The 21,946-nt window shown below is 43.0% G+C and overlaps 1 protein-coding gene across 2 annotated transcripts in view; it reads left to right on the top strand.

Moving 5' to 3' along the window:
- The window catches only part of FGFRL1 (fibroblast growth factor receptor like 1), a 142,022-nt gene that overhangs the window by 63,463 nt on the left and 56,613 nt on the right, over positions 1-21,946 (top strand). For both annotated transcript variants that reach the window (XM_039366692.1, XM_039366690.1), the window contains exon 3: positions 1,866-2,138. In XM_039366692.1, coding sequence (XP_039222626.1) covers positions 1,866-2,138 — 273 coding nt within the window. The remainder of the gene's footprint in view (positions 1-1,865; positions 2,139-21,946) is intronic.

Raw genomic sequence — 21,946 nt, 5'->3', positions numbered from 1 at the left:
ATACCATATGACTTAATGAGTTGATCCTGACAGCTGGGAAACTTTATTTTGGTATTGAGCGATGATCATTCTCATTTGATTTCAGAATTCTCCCCATGTGCAAGATTTTTGCTTTTTTTTACATGCATTTTTAAAGAAGGGTGGTCCCAAATGAAGTGGCTAGATCCAGTGGATCAGAAACCGGGAAAGACATCTGTAGGCTTTTAATATTTCAGCATAGAATGCAGCTAATTTCCCCCATCTGTGGCTGAAGAGCAGAAACTAAATTCAAGATGGGTCAGCTGTTCGTTGTGACAGGTGGATATTTTTTTCTCTCCTCTTTTTAAATAACCAGACTAGGCAAGTATTCCCGTTGTAGTCCCAAGTAAAGGAAATAAATCAGTCCATTTGTCTGCTTCTCTTTAAGCCCAGGCATTGAAACCAATTTAATTATCCTAAACCTTTGCTTATTATGTTCTGTCAAATTTATGCTAGCTTGCAACTTGCTTACCCTTCCACTGGGTATCTCCCCCCACCACACTGGACAAAGCAAACTGGAAGTTCTGTCGTAGGAGCCTTATCGATGTCCATCAAAATGGAAGTGAAATATTTGTGCTCCTTATTGTCACTTGGAACACAATAAAGGCAGGGTTGTAAAGACAGGACAAACCCCGCAAATTCCTTACATAGGTTTCCGTGCCCCCCCCCCCAAATGATGTGAATCTGGTTTTCACGGGGGGATTAAAGAGGGCATCACAATTAAGAGTGTACATTGGGGTCCATAACTGATTCCTAGCCATGGATGGTGGGAGGCAGGGAGTAAGGAAGGAGAAATTGTGAATGTCACTTTGAAGAGGGCTTCTTGTAAATGCTGCAATGGACTTACTTACAGAGAAGACGATTAGGGGACTGGAAGTTAAAACAAAGGATAAACGGTTGCAAGAATTGGGTATATCTGGTTTAATGCGGACAAGGACTAGGGGGCGACATGATAGCAGTCTTCCAATATTTGAGGGGCTCCACGAAGCATCAGAAGGCAAGACAAGAAGCAACGGATGGAAACTAACCAAGGAGAGAAGCAACCTAGAACTAAGGAGAAACTTCCTGACAATAAGAACAATCAATCAGTGGAATGGCTTGCCCACAGAGGTTGTGGGTGCTCCATCACTGGAGGTTTTTAAGAAGAAACTGGGCAGCCATTTGTCCAGAATGGTGTAGGATCTCCTGCTTGAGCTTAGGGTTGGACTAGAAGACCTCCAAGGTCCTTTCCAACCCCGTTATTTTTTTTATTAAGTCCATGACTGTGTTGATGTGAAGACAAAAATTCCGTGTGTAGGAATTAGCAATCATGGAAGGATCAGTTATTGCAAGGGTCTTCAAACTTGGCTGCTTTAAGACTAGTGGACTTTCAATTCCCAGAATTCCTCAGCCAGCCATGGCTGGCTGAGGAATTCTGGGAATTGAAGTCCACAAGTCTTAAAGCAGCCAAGTTTGAAGACCCCTGAATTATTGAGTCTTAGAGCCGATGATAGATATCATTGATATTATGATTGATATTATGATTGATACATCATTGATATTATGAGAAAAATGTAACAAAGATGCTGATATTCAATTGTGTATTTACTAATAAAGAATTGTATTTGCCTAGTGTGGGAAAACAGGTGCTATTGGAAGAAGAGAGGAAACATTGCATGGTGTAATACTGGATCTAGATTGAAGAAGTTAATATAGACCACTGAAATACTAATGGACCCCGTTGTCTATTAAGTATTTGATCAGAAGTGACTGATTTCCATGTTTATGTAATCCATGTAAAACACCTCATCGTTGTATCTTCTACTTCCAGCCCATCACCAAATAACATATGAATTTCCTTCTTCCAGGCCCACCCAGAATTGCCGACAAAGTGATCCACCGGCAATCTGTGAGGTTAGGAAGAACCATCAAGCTTTTGTGTCCAGTCGAAGGTGACCCACCGCCTCTCACGATGTGGACGAAAGACGGGCGGACCATCCACAGTGGATGGACGAGGTTCCGCGTCCTTCAACAAGGCCTGAAGATCAAGGAAGTGGAGAGCGAGGATGCGGGCATCTATATCTGCAAAGCCACCAACGGTTTTGGCAGCATGAACGTGAACTATACGCTCATTGTGATCGGTGAGTTCAGCCTGCTCTGTGCAGGGCAAGATTGGCCTGTGATATTTCCAGTGCTGTAAATAATCTACCAGCCTCTAGTCAAACTCGTTTGTCCCAAGGTTTTTTGTGGCAGTGGGGGGTGTTGCACATCTCCTTACTGCTGTGGCTTGCGTCAAGATAAGATTAGGCAAGGCTGGGGCCAAAGGGTCGGAATAAACAGTCGGGATGGAGACACAGATCCCTGTGAGTTTCATGCAGGAAAAGTTGGATGATAAGGAGAGGTCGCGCCAGTCTTTGTGGCCTCTTTCCTCAATCTTTACTCAACGTGTGTTTCAGTCTCCACAGCAAGGACACACAATTCCTGGTATCATCAGAAATAACAGTAGGTGCTGGAATTATTTACCAACTTGGCAGGAAGCCTAAATGTTTTGTGTTCCTATCAGAGTTTTTGAAAAAAAGGAGAACTGCACGTCGTCGGGTCATAAGATGCAGAGTTGAAAAAAGAAGGAGGTGGAGGGTTTTGCCTTGCATACACAGCCTTCGGTTTATCACTCTTTATCACGCTTTTCTTGGAGCCCATAAAATAGTGGTTCTCAACCTTTTTAATGCCGCGACCCCCCAACTGCTCGTAAGTCGAGGACTACTCAACCGGTCGTAAGTCGAGGACTACTCAACTGGTGCAGCACCGTTTGCAGAATGGAGCTTTTGGCGGGCTCAGCAGGGCAGAGACAGCCTGGACAATTCCTATTGGCTTTGGAAAGCCAATAGAATTAGACTCTATTCAAGAGAGTCTATTCTATTGGCTTTCCAAAGCCAATAGAATAAAAGGGAGGAGCACAGCTAAGGAAAAGGGGGGGAAAATGGCGGACTGCGTTGTTTGGTGACCCCCATGAAATGGTCGTTCGACCCCAAATGGGGTCCCGACCCACAGGTTGAGAACCACTGCCATAACACAAATCTCTCAAGTAAGCAGGGCTATCTATCCATTCCCTCAACTTCTACCTTGTCCTCAAAGCTGGAGTGACTTTTCTGGTAAGTTCTCCGACTCACATTTTCTTGATTACACCCAATGGGCTTTTGCCTTCTGTGGTCAAAGCTGGCATCCATTCTCCTGCTTTGGCTTCAGATTTTTTCTCTTATGATTTTAGGTTTAAATCCCAGAAAATGTATGCTGCTCTGTTTTAGGGGGGCAGGGGGGGGTGTAGCAGAATTTCTTCTCGTGGTGGAGAGCTTGATAGACTTTGTGGTTTACCACAAGACTCGAGATGCTAATTTAAGACTGGTCTGCTATTTAATCAGAATTAACATTCTTTGGATTAAGGACAAGAGTCTGTTATCCTGCACAAGAGCCTGTTATCCTGCAAAATTACCTATCTTCCCTTAAAAAAACAAACGTCCACAAAAATATGCAACTTATATTTAAAATGATCCACTTAAGTCCTTTGCTTTGGCAACTACTGAATGCTCTTTTGTCGTCACCATTTTTTTTTTTAAAAAAAATCACTGGTCATTCAGCAGTGGCTTATCGAAGGCGAATTAGCACCCTAAAACCTGCCTGCATTTATAGTAATTGATAAATGTTAGAGGACAATTATCAAATCAAGACCTTTGAAGGACTTTTGTTTCTAATACTTGAATGAATGGAGAAAATCTGAAAAGCAGGATTTTTTAAAAAAAAATAAGATAGGATGGCTAGGATGAGATGAGATGAGTTGAGATGACTTTTATTGCATTTTTTACTCTGAGCACACTGGCCCACATAAAAAATGAAATTCTATTGCCTGCTCTCAAGAACGTATATATCTACCCACCTACACACAACACACATGTACATATGTACACACACACACACACATGTATGTATGTATAAATATTAATCACTGTCCATTTTGAATACAGAGCGGAAAAAAGAGTCTTGAGAGTTAAGGCTGATATTATACGGTACAAAGCTATTACAGAATCTAATTGTTCTGCTTCGGATACCGCAAAGCCCCATCCCAGAAGGTAATAAGGAAAACATGTTGTCAAGAGGGTGTGTATCATCCCAGACAATTTTGCGGATCCTGCTCAAGCAATGATTATATGCCATATCTTGGATGGGAGGGAGGGAGCTGCCAATGATCTTTTCTGCTGTCCTCACCACTCTCTGCACTGCCTTCCTGTCCGAAGCAGGGATGTCTCCAAACCAGACTGTGTTGTTGTAAGACAGTCATACCTCTGTAGAAAGTGGTGAGGACAGGAGAAGGAAGATGTGCTTTTCTCATGCGACATAGAAAAAGCAGGTGCTGTTGAGGGACGAAAGTATGATAGTGTATTGTCTCTTAACTCCGTGGGTATCAACACATATTCTTTCGTTTTTCAAGTAGTGTTCTTCTCTTTGAATAAGACTTCTGTTTTATGAATTACAGTAGTGAAAATGAATACAAACTGAAGTTAGAGAAAGAGGAGAGAATGGAAAGAAATAATTAAAAGTGCAGGAAGAAAACAAAAAGAGAAGAAAAACAAAAAGAAACGGAATAATAGCGGAAGAGGAAAGAAATACATAAAGAGGTGATTCCCAATCTTCATCACAACAAGTGTAGATAAATTGAATAATTCTTCGGCATATATTGGTCACCCTTCTGATGCCCAACTACACAAACTAGAGTGGTGGAGGAATGTTTTTAAGGGATTGCGTAGATTGTTACACAGATTTTGTATCAGGTGTGATATGCTGTTGGATGCAGAAAAGAAAAAAACAGGGCATGTTTTCAATATTAATTCATTTTCAATAGGAAGCAAAAATCAAGAACCTCAGACTGAGTGGAAGGATGGAAATTCAAAAGTCACATTAGAAAGCCTGACTTCACAGAAGGACTAAGTGGAAGCTTGGAACCGACTTTCAGCAGAAACTTTAAATATGCTTGGGATAAACACATACCCATCCTCCGACAATAAATAAATAAATATAGAATAAAAATGGTAATGGAATAAAAACAACAACAATTAATTACAAAGAAAAACAGAAAAGAAACTTCAAGAGGGCAGACTTGGTGGTTTGTTTTTTTTTCTTCTGCTGTCAGTTTTCTAGCTTTCTACGTTGCCCTATTTCTGAAAAAAGGGGAAACTTTAATGAATTGCCTACAGCACCCCTTTCTGTTTTTCATGTACAGGTTGTCCTTGACTTACAACCTTTGGTCTGTTCTGAGTTGTGGCGGCAGGGAACAGGCGACTTGTGACTGACCACAACTGTTGCAGCATCCCCGTGGTCAGGTGATCAAGATTCAGAGGCTTGGCAACTGACATGGACTTATGACAGTTGCAGCCTCCCAGGGTCAAACCCCCTCTCTGAGGCCGGTGAAGAAGTCATAAAATCTGAAAAATAAACAAATAAATCTCCATTTGTGAACTTCCTTCCAACAGGCAAAGTCAATGGGGGAAGCCAGATTCATGTAACATCCATGTGTGATTCACTTAACAGCCATGGATTCATTTAACAGCCACGTGATCCATTTGGCAACCTGTGCAGGGGGCAAGCAGCATCTTAGATGTGGCCACTGGCCCTATTAACCCCTTTTTGTTTGTTTGAGTTTTAAAATCAAGCTTCCATTCGTGCACGTGTTTCTTTTCCTTTCTTTATGTCTCTAACTCAGTGGTTCTCAACCTTTTTAATGCTGCGACCTCCAACCGGTTGTAAGTCGAGGACTACTCAACCGGTCGTAAGTCGAGGACTACTCAACTGGTGCAGCACCGTTTGCAGAATGGGACTTTTGGCAGACTCAGCAGGGCAGAGACAGCCTGGACCATTCCTATTGGCTTTTGAAAGCCAATAGAATTAGACTCTATTCAAGAGAGTCTGTTGGCTTTCAAAAGCCAATAGAATAAAAGGGAGTAGCACAGCTAAGGAAAAGGGGGAAAAAATGGCGGACTGCGTTGTTTGGCGACCCCCGTGAAATGGTCGTTCCACCCCAAATGGGGTCCTGACCCACAGGTGGAGAACCACTGTTCTAACTAATTCTTTTTCTCGTGCACCGGGGTTATTTGATTTTCCGACTTGTTTCACAGCACAACTTATCAACACTTGGTTTCTTGGCCAACAAAAATCTCTTTTACTTTGAATCCATTTTTTCTCCTCCTCCCCCCCCCCGCTTCCCTTACTTTCCATTCTAATATGGGAGTTCCGTTAAAAAGGTGATAACACCTGTTGGCAATTTAAAGGAAAGGAAAAGCCGTATTTTTTTTTCCACGGATACAAGCATGAAATTCATACATCTAGGTACATGTCTGCAGTTTCGTCAGCATATTCCATTCTGTGGTAGACAAATGCAAAGCAGAAATCCTGCCCGGGTAAATTTAGACCCCCGAAAGACATATGGAGATGTTTAACCCACAATTCCTTGCAGATGTTCTGTGACTGCCATTACATCTATGCCTGCATAATTATATTTATTATTAGCATGACTTTAAAAGAAAGGAAAACAAGGCTCTCAAATGCTCTTGACATCCAAGGAATTGTTGGATCGAGTCCATATAAGGGGAGTCCTTTCCATTTACTGATAGAAATCAAATCGCTGTCTAAGCTAAACCCCTGTCTGAATTGGATGATCAGAGCACCCCATCAGTCAAAACAGATGTTGTCAGCAGACGTTGTGTTTGAAATGCAGAAAACGTACATTTTATGGGGGGGATGATGGTCTATCTCAGTGGTTTTTAACCTGATAATAACGTAGAATGTGAAGGATGTGTGTATATAATGTATGTTTTTACTTGTGTGTAGTGTAGTGTAGATGCTTGCTCCCGGCGAAGAAAGCTATGGCAAATCTAGACAGCATAATAAAAAGCAGAGGCATCACCCTGCCAACAAAAGTACGTATAGTCAAGGCCCTGGTTTTCCCAGTTGCAATGTATGGCTATGAAAGTTGGACCACAAGAAAGGCTGAGCGCCAAAGAATGGAGGCCTTTGAACTCTGGTGCTGGAGAAGATTCCTGCAAGTCCCCTGGACTGCAAGGCGATCCAACCGGTCAGTCCTGGAGGAGATCAACCCCGACTGTTCTTGAGAAGGCCAGATCCTGAAGTTGAAAGTCAAGTCCTTTGGCCACCTAACGAGAAGGAAGGACTCCCTGGAGAAGAGCCTGATGCTGGGAAAGATGGAGGGCAAGAGAAGAAGGGGACGACAGAGAACGAGGTGGCTGGAGGGAGTCACTGAAGCTGGAGGCGTGAGCTTCAATGGACTCCAGAAGATGGCAGAGGACAGGAAGGCCTGGAGGAACGTTGTCCATGGGGTCATGATGGGTCGGACATGACTTCGCAACTAACAACAAGTGTACACTGTGGACAGCATTAATTTTGTTGTGAGATACACAACGAAAATAAAGATATTCTATTTAAGATGTGTGGACTTTCAGGTCAACATGAAGTACACACATCTTGGGCAGGAAAGTCACAAAGAACAGACTGGACCCCAGATCTGGAAGGCACCAAGAGACAGCATCTATCTAGAGTATATAGTTGTGTTATCTTTTTTTAGTTTTGAGGAGCAAATGCAGCCAATGACTTAAAAAAAAACGTGAACAATACAATGAATTTAACCAATTGTCTATGGGGACTCTCCGTCATCCAAGGTCCTGGTTGTTCCAAAGTTGCTTTTTCTGGAGGCAACTGGATTTTCTTGTTTTCTCTTTGAAGACATTTCGCTTATCATCCGAGAAGCTTCTTTGGCTCTGACTGGATGGTGGGGAGTGGAAAGATTGACCAGCTGTCTGCAAGGAGTATAAATCCTTCCATTTCCCCCACCATCCAGTCAGAGCTGAAGAAGCTTCGGGGATGAGAAGCGAAACATCTTCAAAGAAAAACAAGTAAGTGCAGTTGCCTCATGAAAAAAGCTCCTGTGGGACAGTGGGCCCATTAAGGCACTCTGAATTGTCTAACACTTGCTGAAAATTCCACTTAAATAGATGGAAAATGTTGGTTTCTCCCTCTCTCTCTCTCTCTCTCTCTCTCTCTCTCTCTCTCTCTCTCTCTCTCTCTCTCCCCCCACATCTTTAAATCATCTCTATTAAGATGTCTGTTTCCTGTGATATATTTCTTAATGCAGGGGTTCCCAACCTTGGCTACTTTAGGAAAGGTGGACTTCAACTCCCAGAATTGTCCAGTCAGGTCATAGTCATGTGATCAAAATTCAGAGGCTTAGCAACCGACTCATATTTATGACGGTTGCAGTGTCCCAGGGCAATGTGATTCCCTGTTGACAAATAAACTCAAATCCGGAAGTCAGATTCCCTTAACATCTGTGTTGCTAACTTAATAACTGCAGTGGTTCAATTAACAACTGTGGCAAGAAAGGTCGTAAAATGAGGCAAAACCCATTTTAACAAATGTCTCAGTTAGCGACAGAAATTTTGGGTCCATGATGGTCGTACGTTGACTCTCGGTTTTTTCATTATTGATGGCTGACTGTAAATTGAACCACCATTCCTGATATTTTCATTGTCAATTCCAAGCCTGCTTTTTCTACCTGCTGCCTTAGTTTGGTCTCCTTTATATTTAATTTTAGTCCCTTTTTTTTTTCCATGCTGCCCCATGACTTTTATCACTAGGTTTTTGCATTTTTGCTATCAAGTTAGTGTCATCAGCTTTCAAGTTATTTTTCATGCAGGTTTCAGCTTCTGGTTTCCACAGAATGTGAAGAATTATTCTTTGAATCCCCATTCTAAAAAAAAAAAAAAAAAAAGGATTTCAGAACTCAAGTTTGTTTTCATCCCAATAAAAAATGATATGTTTATAGAAAGGACAGTTTCACCTAGCCTATTTATTTTACATTAATCCACATTTTTTTTTAAACGTGCTGTGAATGTTTACATTACATCACTGCAAATAACAGCCTCAAAAAGTCCACATGGATTTTCCCTATCAAAAGCTCCAGTTTCTTGTTGATGTGTGGGCAGCTCGAGGCATATAAAAAGATTTCTTTGTTCCAAACACTTCATCTTACAACTTAAACCGCTGCTTCTTTTTTTATATAAGAGCACGACCTTTTTAGCCTATTAATTATGATAGATTTATTATATATTAACATTGAGATTGTGCTGTGTTCACTACATCATGGACGTTCCACCATGCCATGATCGTAGTTTATTTCTGGTGTCAGCTTCATGGCTTTTTGGGTGTCCTTCTGTTTATGATTTGTGTATACGCAGTTGTACAACTCCTGGGTTGAGAAATCAAAATGTTGAAAGGAAGGAGCCTCACCAGTCAAACTGCATGCATGCCAGCTTTCTTTGACTGCACGAGATAGGAGAAGATGGCCATCCATCCATCCATCCATCCATCTTCTCCTTCTAAGTAAGCAGAATAATAGAATAACTCACGACCGCAGGGAACACCCTGCATTGTTTCCCATTCCTTCCAAAGCCTTTTGCTTTTGCCCAAATAAACTTTGGATTCTATGATTCTGCAAAGAATATTGGAACAAGAGTCCAAAGGAGCTTTTTCCAGAAGGCAATTGGATGGACTTCCTTAGTTTCTTTCCTTGAAAACATTTTGCTTCTCATTCAAGAAGCTTCTTTAGCTCTTGAGTTCTGGAAGAGAAGAGAAATGTTTTCCAAGGAAAAAAACAAGGAAGTCCAGTTGACTTTTGTAAAAGCCCCTTTGGGACAACCATGACTTTGGATGACCAAGGAATCTCCTCAGACATTGGAACAAGAGAACAATCTAGGCCAGGGGTCTTCAAACTTGGCCCTTTGATGACTTGTGGACTTCAACTCCCAGAATTCCTCAGCCAGGCACACACAATTCTGGGAGTTGAAGTCCACAAGTCATCAAAGGGCCAAGTTTGAAGACCCCTGATCTATGCTATTAGAGAAAGAAGCCAACCCTTTCTTTCATGTGACCACCACCATCTTGGTTCTGGTTTCGATGTTGTGACACAGCACTGTGGCACAAGAAGAAGCCAAAGAGAGTGCAAACGTGAGGCAATTCATATTTTTTACCTCGTGGCCAACAAACAGAGTCAAACTAAGTCAGTAATAAAAAGGGATTTTTATTTCCATTCTAAGGTGTCTTTCCATTTTCTCACCTTCTGTGTTAAATGCAGAGTTTGACAGGGTTTTTTCTTTTCTCCGTTTGGAAAATACGCTTTCATGACTGGGAAAAAAAGCATGATTTACAAATATTTGTGGGCCCTAGTTTGGTTTATAGTCTGTGTGCGTGAAGGAGGGCAGTAGTTTTAGAAAAGGATGGGGAACAACAAGGGTTGAGAGAGAAAGGAAATAGAGGGAGTCCTCAGCTTATAACTATAACTGAGCCCAAAGTTTCTGTTGTTACGTGAGACAGTTGTTAAGTGGGTTTTGCCCCATTTTACGACCTTTCTCACCACAGTGGTTAAGTGAAAATCACTTCAGTTGTCACATTAGTAACGTAATTGTTAAGGGAATCGGGCTTCCCCATTGACTTGGCTTGTCAGAAGGTCACAAAAGGGGATCACTTGATCCCCGGGACACTGCAACCGTCATAAGTACATGCCAGTTGCAAGCATCTGAATTTTGATCACGTGACCACGGGGATGATGCAATGGTTGTAAGTATGAAAATAGTCATAAGTCGCCTTTTTCACTGCCATGGTAACTTTGAACGGTCGCCAAATGAACGGTTTGTAAATTGAGGACTATCTGTATGCTTCCTTCACCTTGATTTAGTCCAAGGGTAGGCCACCTTGACTCTTTTATGACGTGTGGACTTCAGCTCCCAGAATTCCTGAGCCAGCATGGTTCAGCTTGGAAACCTCTCCCTTTCCCCTCAGCATGGCCGGCTCAGGAATTCTGGGAGTTGAAGTCCACGAGTCATCAAAGAGCCAAGGTTGCCTACCCCTGGTATAGGGTATATATGGTATAGGACAGGGGTAGGCAACCCTGGCTCTTTTATGACTGCTGGACTTCAGCTCCCAGAATTCCTGAGCCAGCCATGCTGAGGGGAAAGGGAGAGGTTTCCAAGCTGAGCCAGCTGGCTCAGGAATTCTGGGAGTTGAAGTCCATGAGTCATAAAAGAGCCAAGGTTGCCTACCCCTGTCCTATACCATATATATCCTATACCAGGGGTAGGCAACCTTGGCTCTTTTATGACTCGTGGACGTCAACTCCCAGAATTCCTGAGCCAGCATGGCTCAGCTTGGAAACCTCTCCCTTCCCCCTCAGCATGGCTGGCTGAGGAATTCTGGGAGAAAGCCCACGAGTCATAAAAGAGCCAAGGTTGCCTACCCCTGATTTAGTCATACCTGGCTGCCTGGAGGTGTCTTGCACTTAGATATTGGTATCTAAGTGCAATTTCCATCAAAGGAATTTAGCACCAAAAGGTCAGTTTCGATGCTCTGTGCTGGTTCAGGTCTGCTTTCAGGAGTGAAGCTAAAAATGCTGTTGGTCCAAATTAAGACTTTCATAAACGTCACTGGGTGTTTAGTATTTTAGGAGCGTCTCTCTCTCTTTCCCCCTGTAAAATAGCTAGCTGAGTGTGAAGTTTAATGGGCATTTGGCAGATTGATTTAGGAAACATCCATCCTTTCAAGCTAGTGCTGCCCTAGTTCACCCAAATGGGACAGTGAAAGGGAGCATCTGGAATTCATTCATGGAGCTGATTCTAAGTAAACTTTAAATGTATGTTGATTTCCTTAGTACTGGCTTTCCTCCGGCTACCAGGCTTAACTAATGTTGTCATGTAGGATAGAAGTAATGATAAAAGCACAGCAAATATAGACAGTTCAGTCTCCTCCTCCTCCTTCTCCTCCTCCTCCTGTCCCCCTTCCCTCTTTGAGGAAAATATAATATACATACTTGGCTATAACTTTATCAATGAATCAACCCAATCAGATTTATTCATTCATTTGTTCCATGCCGCTAAAGACAAAGCAGCTGATTCTTCTTGTTGTTGTTAGTTGCAAAGTCGTGTCTGACCCATCGCGACCCCATGGATGATGTTCCTCCAGGCCTTCCTGTCCTCTGCCATCTTCTGGAGTCCATTGAAGCTCACGCCTGCTGCTTCAGGGACTCCATCCAGCCACCTCCTTCTCTGTCATTGTCCCCTTCTTCTCTTGCCCTCCATCTTTCCCAGCATCAGGCTCTTCTCCAGGGAGTCCTTCCTTCTCATTAGTACTTGAGTTTCAACTTCAGGATCTGGCCTTCTAAAGAGCAGTCGGGGTTGATCTCCTCCAGGCCTTCCTGTCCTCTACCATCTTCTGGAGTCCATTGAAGCTCACGCCTGCTGCTTCAGGGACTCCATCCAGCCACCTCATTCTCTGTCGTCCCCTCCTTCTCTTGCCCTCCATCTTTCCCAGCATCAGGCTCTTCTCCAGGGAGTCCTTCCTTCTCATTAGGTGGCCAAAGGACTTGAGTTTCAACTTCAGGATCTGGCCTTCTAAAGAGCAGTCAGGGTTGATCTCCTCTAGGACTGACCGGTTGGATCGCCTTGCAGTCCAGGGGACTCGCAGGAGTCTTCTCCAGACCAGAGTTCAAAGGCCTCCATTCTTTGGCGCTCAGCCTTTCTTATGGTCCAACTTTCACAGCCCTACATTGCAACTGGGAAAACCATGGCCTTGACTATACGCACTTTTGTTGGCAGGGTGACGTCTCTGCTTTTTAGTATGCTGTCTGGGTTTGCCATAGCTTTCCTCCCCAGGAGCAAGCGTCTTTTAATTTCTTGGCTGCTGATTCTTACTGGGTTACAATCAGTAATTTGCTCATAGTCAGGAAATTTCTCCTTAGTTCTAGGTTGGTTCTCTCCTTCTTAGTTTCCATCTGTTGCTTCTTGACCTGCCTTCAGGGGCTTTGGAGCAGGGGTCCTCAACTCCCGGTCCATTGCCAAGCAAACAAGAGAATCCCCCTTCCGGCTTGTGGGAAAACCTTTCTCCATGGTTCCGGTCCCTGGTGGCCAAAGGTTGGGGGCTTCTGTTTTAGAGAATAGGTTGCCTCCCTCTTCTTTATCAAAGTTGAAGCCATAGCAGATCTTTATGAAACCGAACCCCGGACCTACTCAGACAAGTAAACCGGATCTGTAAAAAGAAATATCCTGCAAAAAGAAATATCCTGCGCTTGTCTCATAACAAATTACCTTTCAAGTATTCCTTTTTGAATGAGCAATGAAACACACAGGCAAATTATGGCTTTCAATAAAAACCAGGAGGATTGGGGGGAGGGGGAAGCAGGGGGGGGGGAGGGAAAAGGAATGCAAGGTCACAGATGAGGCTGTTTTTACAAAAGCTGGGTTTGGCCTAAATTAGGTTTTTGGACTCTATCTCTTGCTGAAAAGATGAGCTTATGATGCAAATCCCAAACAGCTTTGCATTTAAAAGATGGATTTAGTAGGTGTAATAAATAAAAGGCCACCAATAAATTTGCAGAGAATTATACCTTTTTCTTTGGCTACAGTTTGAATGTAAAGGTCATTTAGTCATGCCTAAATCCTTTTAGAAAGCATCTCGGTACTATAATACAAGATATACAAGGCATATTTAGCTTTCTATTCTTCGCAAACCCTTTAAATAAACTCTAAATCTTACCTATTTTCAAGCAAGGAGGGTATGTGTGTGTGCATCAAAAAGTCATGATGGTGAATACAACCATTCTTGTTTACACACATAAAAAGAGTGGAGTTCATTGCATTATGGTGGCTGATTTCTTGACTTTTTGGCCCCCCCATAGATACCTCTGCCTTCAAACAGTTTTTTTAAAAAACAATATCAAGACTGCATGTTCCAGAAGGCCATCAGGTGGCAGCAAAGAGTCATACTGGATGTCCCTGAATCGCTTTGCTACCATCTAGTGGCTGTCTCTGGAGATGCAATCTGCAGCACCTGCAGAACCTTGTCGATGTCCATAAGGGAGGTGCTGTGCGCTCTCCTGCCCTTTTCACGTCTCCTTGCAGCCTCTGAGTTGGCTCTGACACTTCAATAGTTGGCAGGCAAAGCCTTTGAAAGAAGCAGGAAAGAGCTTCACCCTGAAAAGACACGGCTGCTTTAATGAAAAGAGGCAGTTTTGTGTGTTCTGCAAATCCTTCTTTTAAAGGAACTGCAAGCTGTAGAAACTGATGGTTCTAGAGAGGTGATGTTAGCTGGTCTTGAGTTGCTTTTCTCCTGAAAGGTAGTAGAACCATAGCTTGGACCTCTCTTATTTAAGAATTTTTTATTTTTCCAAACTCTCCCCCATACATATACTGTGATATTTATCAAATGTTAACATACATTCTTTTTACATTCATATATAAGATACTTTTAATAAAATGAAATAAATACATACACATGACTTTTGGTGTTGCTCGCCCATTTCCCCTTTCACTGTATCCACACTCCTTCTTCTCTACCTTCTTTCTCCCTTTCTCCTCTTCCCTACTTCTCTCTTCTTCCTCTCCTCTTTCCTTCACCACTCTCTTCCCCTTTCTCCCCACTTCTCCTCTTCTCCTCCAACCTTCCTACTTCCTTCTCCCCTCCTTTACTCTTTTCTCTCTCCTCTCCTTTCTTCCCTCTCATCCCTCTTCAGATACAATTCAGGGGTGATGAGCTTGGACCCCTCTTGAACACAGCAAAAGAACAGAAAGCTATGCATGGCTTCTTCTCGTACTGGTGTCCTTACCAAAAGGTAGGGCTGATCTAGTTTCCTGATCCAGGCGAGGTGATTGACATGTGCTCCACCCGTGGAGATGCCCCTGACTGCTATAACTATATGGCACCACTGCTAAGTCAGCTGTTGTGGCTCCAAACTCTTGCAAAGCCCAGTTTCAAGTGGTAATGGTGCTCTTGACAGTCCTTGATAATCTGAGGTCAAATGCCTTCAAAGATCCTCAGTGCCAGGCTGTGTTTGCCTGCCTGCCTGCCAGATTTGGCTTTTGTGATTGTCCCTGGGACATTGTTTACTGGGAGATTAGATTAGTTCTCCCCCTTGCTTGTCTTCTGTGGCCCACAAAGCTCTATTTATTTCAGATAGCTTCGAAACAGCTTCATCTGATTTTAGTTTTTCCTCTATGTTTTTTTCTGGTAGGGTCAGAAATTACAAATTGCTTTTCAGTCTGGTTTTTGCTTATGGCTTTTAAAAGAAGGGGGGGGAACCCCGTTGATTGTGAGTTCAACTCGTTGCTTAATGCGAGAATCTAAATTAAAGCAATTTGGACCTCAATGACAGACAGTTGTGTAGCTTTAGCGTGGATGTCTTCATCAATGGAAAGGACGTCGCCCCCTTTTCTGGGTCATTGGATAAAATCAGTCAGGGCTAGCTCAGGATTCTTATCAGGATGGACATTGAAGTTTCTCCATGATGTGATGACTCACATTGTTATCTCCACTTCTTCTTATAGCAGACTAGAATTAGAATTATTAGAATTAGAATTGTTAGAATGAGATTCAGAATTAGAATTCTTTATTGACCAAGTGTGATTGGACACACAAGGAATTTGTCTCTGTTGCAGAAGCTCTCAGTGTGCATACAAGCAACAAAGTGATAAATCATGATGATGATGATCATCATCAAAATACATTCATCATAAATCATATGATACAGCACTTAGTGATAGTCATAGGATACTGAATAAGCAAACAACAGAAATCATCGTAGGATACTAATAAAACAGTTAATACAAATCGTAAGATACAAGCAACAAAGTTATAGTCATCATAAGAAGAAAAAAGAATAGGTATTAGGAAAGATGAGAAGGATAATAGTAATACAGCCTTACTAGGTAGTTTGACAGTGTTGTGGGAATTAGTTGCTTAGCAGAGTGATGGCAGGGGAAAAAAACTGTCCTTGTGTCTACTTATTCTGGTGTGCAATGCCCTATACCATCGTCTTGAGGAAAGAAGTTGGAACAATTTACATTCAGGATGTGAGCTGTCTGTAGATATTTTATAGTAATAATAATAATAATAATAACAAAGTTGGAAGGGACCTTGGAGGTCTTCTAGTCTAACCCCCTGCTCAGGCAGGAAACCCTACACCATTTCAGACAAATGGCTGTCCAGTCTCTTCTTAAAAACTTCCAGTGTGTTGGAGCGTTCACCGCTTCTAGAGGCAGGTTGTTCCACTGGTTAATTGTTCTAACTGTCAGGAAGTTTCTCCTTAGTTCCAGGTTGCTTCTCGCCTTGATTAGTTTCCATCTGTTGTTTCTTGTCCTGCCTTCAGGGGCTTTGGAGAATAGCTTGACTCCATCTTCTTTGGGGCAGCCCCTTTCAGTCTGTCACAGCTCTCTTTCTGACCTGGGTCCTCAATGGAAGGCAGGCTGGTTGTGAGTGTTTTTTCTGCAGTCCTAATTCTCCGTTGAAGTCTGGTCTGTGTTGTTTGGTTGCCGTACCACACCTGACAGTTATAGAAGCACAAATGACAGACCTAGCCATTGCTTTGTAAAACTGTATCAGCAGCTCCTTGGGGCAGTCTGTGACTTTTTAATGAGTAGGACTGAAGACCCAAACCGATTCAGAGTAGGTTCATAGGAGGTAATCAATTTAAATCTGAATTTGCACACTGCCTCGCACCATAAACTAGCCAAATAGGTAAGGTAAGGTAAGATAACCTTTATTGTTATTTTTTTTTAACCGTGGGCACAATGGCACAGATCAAAAATGAAATTTAGCTGCCCGTTCTCAAAGTGAAACTCATACATGACACACACCTAAGCATACTATGTATAACATATGTATAGACCCACACCCCTACATATACGTAGCAAATAAATATTAAATACTGTCCATCTTGAATAGATAATGGAAGGAGGAAGCTTGAGAGTTCACAAGGTTGATGCTGTATGGAATGAAACTTATGGCTGAATCTGGATGTTCTGCTACAGATACCACGAAGAAATAGAGCAAATAGACAGTATTCAAGATGGACAGTATTTGCGGAATGAACTCACACACACACAAACACACACACACACACACACACACACACACACACACACACACACGAGCAAACAAGCATACACGCATGCACACAGCATCCTCGACCATGGTTAGCCAAAGTGAAGACACAGGTAGCAGTCTTTGTTTAGCGACTGCCTTGAGCACTGACTCTTTGCATTTTTTGATGATGATGATGATGAAAAAGTAATTTTGCAACCTTACAACCTTCACTGCATCTCCCTCCATCTCCTAGTCATGTGTTGGCCGTTACTGCCAGCTAGTATGCATTTCCCTGTCTAAAATTGTAAGCACGATTATGTGATTTTTTTTCACTCATTGACTGCCTTACTTAATGACCGAGTCGCTAGAAAGAGTACAGAGAAGAGCAACAAAGATGATTAGGGGACTGGAGGCTAAAACATATAAGGGATGGTTGCTAGAATTGGGTATGTCTAGTTTAACGAAGAGAAGGACGAGGGGGGACATGATAGCAGTATTCTATTATCTCAGGGGCTGCCACAAAGAAGAGGGAGTCAAGCTATTCTCCAAAGCCCCTGAAGGCAGGACAAGAAGCAACGGATGGAAACTCATCAAGGAGAGAAGCAACGTAGAACTAAGGAGAAACTTCCTGACAGTGAGAACAATTAACCAGTGGAACAACCTGCCATCAGAAGCGGTGAATGCTCCAACACTGGAAGTTTTTAAGAAGAGACTGGACAGCCATTTGTCCGAAATGGTGTAGGGTTTCCTGACTGAGCAGGGGGTTGGACTAGATGACCTCCAAGGTCCCTTACAACTTTACTACTATTACTATTACTATCTCTTTTCGAGTCCTTTCAAAGGAGAAAGATCCCTTTGAGTCTAAATCAGTTCCTGAGGATCACAGCAACACATCCGCCATTTCCCTGCCAGCAGGATGAAAGTTATTTTCAACCTCTCTTTTTTTCTGGGATGTGGTTTTGACATATTAGGTACAAATGATCCAGAGGTTTGCTAATAGACTTCCATCCAAATACTAATCAGAATAGGTCCTGGCTCTCTTTCTGAGACCATTTGAGGTCATCTCGGGGCTGACCTGGCTCAGATCGTCTGTGAACTTTGACCTTTCGCTGTGCTCCTGATTCAGTTTCCCTTTTCTTTCCATGTTTGGGATTAGTGGCACCAAGGCAAGTGCCTGAGTAAGCAAAATAGTGTTCAAGCAGGACAGATGTGACCCTTGACACCAAAGATGGGAGCATCTCCACCTCCCTTCTGCACAAAACATCACCCTGGAAGCCAGAGGTGTAATAGCTGGGCTGCATCATTGTGTAATCTGTCCTTAAACCTCTAGGATTGGAAAGCAGATTTCATTTCCACTTGGCTAGTGCCGTATTTTCTTTTCAAGGTGCTCCAGTGGTCTTGGCAGAAGAGTTTGCCCACTCTTCCAGCAGTTCCACTTTGGTCTGACAGCTTTGTGATTAAAAAACAAACAAACAACTTTTATTTTTGACAAAAGGAAACGTACGGTTGCTGAATTTGACCAGCCATGGTTGGTTTTGAGTTCTAATGATGTCCATCTCTGAATATCCCATCATACCATAGGCATTGCTCTAGTTTGTAAATGCTGGAAATGAACATCAGATATAGAACCTCGAGTCCAGAGGTAGGCCACCTTGGCTCTTTGATGACTCGTGGACCTCAACTCCCAGAATTCCTGAGCCAGCATGGCTGGTTGAAGAATTCTGGGAGTTGAACTCCACAGGACTGGAGTTGCCCACTCCTGATTTTGGTATTGATCAAGGGTAGGCAACCTTGGCTCTTTTATGACTGGTGGACTTCAACTCCCAGAATTCCTGAGCCAGCATGGGGGAACTATGGCCCCCTCATGACTCGTGGACTTCAACTCCCAGAATTCCTGAGCCAGCATGGGGAAACTATGGCCCCCTCATGACTCGTGGACTTCAACTCCCAGAATTCCTGAGCCAGCATGGTTCAGCTTGGAAACCTCTCCCTGTCCCCTCAGCATGGCTGGCTCAGGAATTCTGGGAGTTGAAGTCCACGAGCCATAAGAGCCAAGGTTGCCTATCCCTGACCTAGACTCATATGGCTGGAATGGACCTGGGAGGTCTTCTCCTTCAGCTCCTTGACTGAGGCAGGAGACCTTATTCCCTCTGGGTCAAATGGCTGTCCAATCTCTTCTTGAAATCCTCCAGTATTGGAGCACCCACAACTCCTGGAGGCAAAGGGCTTCATTGATTGGGAACCAGGATGCCTTTATCCCGGTTGCAGCCTCCCAGGGTCATGTGGTCACCATTGGAATGAGGAAAGCCTGATTCGCTTAACGACTGCAGTGATTCACTTAACAACATTAGAAAAAAGGTTCTAAATTCAGGGCATGGCTCATTTAACAACGTCCTTGCTTAGCAATGGTCTCAATTTTGATCGTAAGTCAAGGACTATCTGTATATCATTTTCAGCAACCGAGGGAGCTAGTTGAAGAAGGGAAGGTGATAAGAAATGATGTGAAATTCAAGAAATAAGAAATGTTAGCTCTTCTTCTTCTTCTTCTTCTTCTTCTTCTTCTTCTTCTTCTTCTTCTTCTTCTTCTTCTTCTTCTTCTTCTTCTTCTTCTTCTTCTTCTTCTTCTTCTTCTCCTCCTCCTCCTCCTCCTCCTCCTCCTCCTCCTCCTTTTGTTGTTGTTGTTGTTGTTGTTGTTGTTGTTGTTCTTCTTCTTCTTCTTCTTCTTCTTCTTCTTCTTCTTCTTCTTCTTCTCCTCCTCCTCCTCCTCCTCCTCCTTTTGTTGTTGTTGTTGTTGTTGTTGTTGTTGTTGTTCTTCTTCTTCTTCTTCTTCTTCTTCTTCTTCTTCTTCTTCTTCTTCTTCTTCTTCTTCTTCTTCTTCTTCTCCTTCTCCTCCTTCTCCTTCTCCTTCCTTCCTTCCTCCTTCCTTCTTCCTCCTTCCTCCTCTTCTCTCCAAAGTCTGAAATAGGACAGTTTTCTTCTTCACCTCTTCCTCCCTCCCGTCATTGGCCTGGATGCTTCCAATGCACGCACAACTCAGGGGAAGAAGTGCTCCATTATGTAGTACCCAAAGGAAGACCGCTGGAGAAAATGTGAGGAATTCTTAGCCCATGATATGTTTGGATGAGGAAGCCGAGGACTTTCAGGAATGCAGGCAACCGTTCCAAAAATATTCCCTGCAATAACATTGTTGGTCAGTAACGCTTATTTGGATTGGGCCATCATCTTCACCAGCCGGCAGTGATGTCATTTTTTTCTTCTGTGGAGTGGGTTGAAAGAGTGGCCTGGAGTTTTTCAGAAGGGAATGTTGACAGCTAAGCCATGGGAGTTGCGGTGTCTCAAAATTACACCTTCCTACTATGGAGAGAGGTATGGAGAGACAACATCAAAGACACACTAAAACAACACCAATCAACAATGGTTGAGGCCTCCAAGAAGAAGAAGAAGGAGGAGGAGGAGGAGGAGAAGGAGAAGGAGAAGGAGAGGAGGAGGAAGAGGAGGAAGAAGGAGAAGGAGAAGTAGTAGTAGGAGTAGGAGAAAAAGAAGAAGAAGAAGAAGAGGAAGAGGAGGAAGAGGCAGAGGAGGAAGAAGAAGGAGAAGAAGTAGGAGTAGGAGAAAAAGAAGAAGAAGAGGAAGAGGAAGAGGAAGGAGGAGGAGGAGGAGGAGGAGGAGGAGGAGGAGGAGGAACCACCACCACCACCTGGTAGTCTTAAATGAGCCACCTTCACATCTCCAACCTACAGCTGTTATTTCTTTGTTGCAAAGTATATACTGAAGGAATACACACTTGTCCACCTAGGACGCATCCTAGGAGATGTTCAGCAGGTATCCAAAATTATGTTCCAGGGGAATATTTTAAATGAAAACCACCTTCCTCTCTGCTTTGGAACGGACAATAGGAAAGCTTCAATGAGGAAAGACATTCATTGCTTCTTCTGAGATGGAATTGAGGGTCAACCAGAGCTTATGAAGAGCCTTACATTCAGTCGTTACTCTTCAGAGGATGTTGATTGCATGTGATCTGGATGCATTCTGCAAGGGGAATACTCATGCAAATGCTTTCTCTCAGACCTTCTGGGTTTGTATTTTCCCAAAGTAGGAAAAAAGCCAGCAGCAAAGCTTCTTTAACTATTGCCTTGATACTGGGAACCTTAGAATGAGGATCCACCTGTGGAGATTTTGCTAAGTAAGCATTGTGGGAAAGGAAGAGGATGGCTGCAAAGCCCATCACCTTTTTTCCCCAGGTGCCATGATATAGGAAACTCGACGTTCTTAATAACTTGCTTGGCATGGTTGATAGTGATGCATTAAAGAAATTGTGAAAAGTGTTAGGTTTTTCACTTTAACTTTCCCTACTGCCTGAAGAGTTTGTTTCCTACAAGTCCTACTGAGAAGATTCTATTTTCTGAATGAATGTACCATTGGATCTTCTCACATGTGTGTTGACACAACAGGAGCCCAAGGCAAGAGTCCTTATACCAGTGTTTCTCAACCTTGACAATTTTAAGGCATGTGGACTTCAACTCCCAGAATTCCACAGCCAGCCTTGCTGGCTGTGGAATTCTGGGAGTTGAAGTCCACATGCCTTAAAATTATCAAGGTTGAGAAACACTGCCTTATACCATCCTTGTCCAACATTTTGTGGCTTTCTTGGAAACCACACAGAAATGCTTTCCTACTGCCTTCTTACTTTTTTTTTTGTGATTGGTCATCTGACACCGCTTAGCTTCTTTTGAGGGCAGTTAAGGCCTGGTTCTTTTCTTGAGGGCAACTAAGGTCCCATTGGAGCTGATATCTGCAACTTGCACTGTTAAGACTCGGCTGAGTTCCATTAATAGGGATTTTGTGGAACTAGTTTTAGATGTTGAAGAGCACTGGGCTCAATTCCTAACCTTGAGGTTCTCCACTGCAGGCTTCCTTCCATGTGGATGTAGTTCTATGGAGGACTATACACCAGGTCTACCAATAGATTCCAAGTGAGCATGTA

Source organism: Crotalus tigris, unplaced genomic scaffold, assembly GCF_016545835.1.
Source record: "Crotalus tigris isolate CLP2741 ecotype Arizona unplaced genomic scaffold, ASM1654583v1 scf7180000020351.1464749751:1500972, whole genome shotgun sequence".
Lineage (NCBI taxonomy): Eukaryota > Metazoa > Chordata > Lepidosauria > Squamata > Viperidae > Crotalus > Crotalus tigris.
The sequence above is the reverse complement of the archived record's forward strand: the minus strand, read 5'-3'. Positions and strand labels throughout refer to the sequence as shown.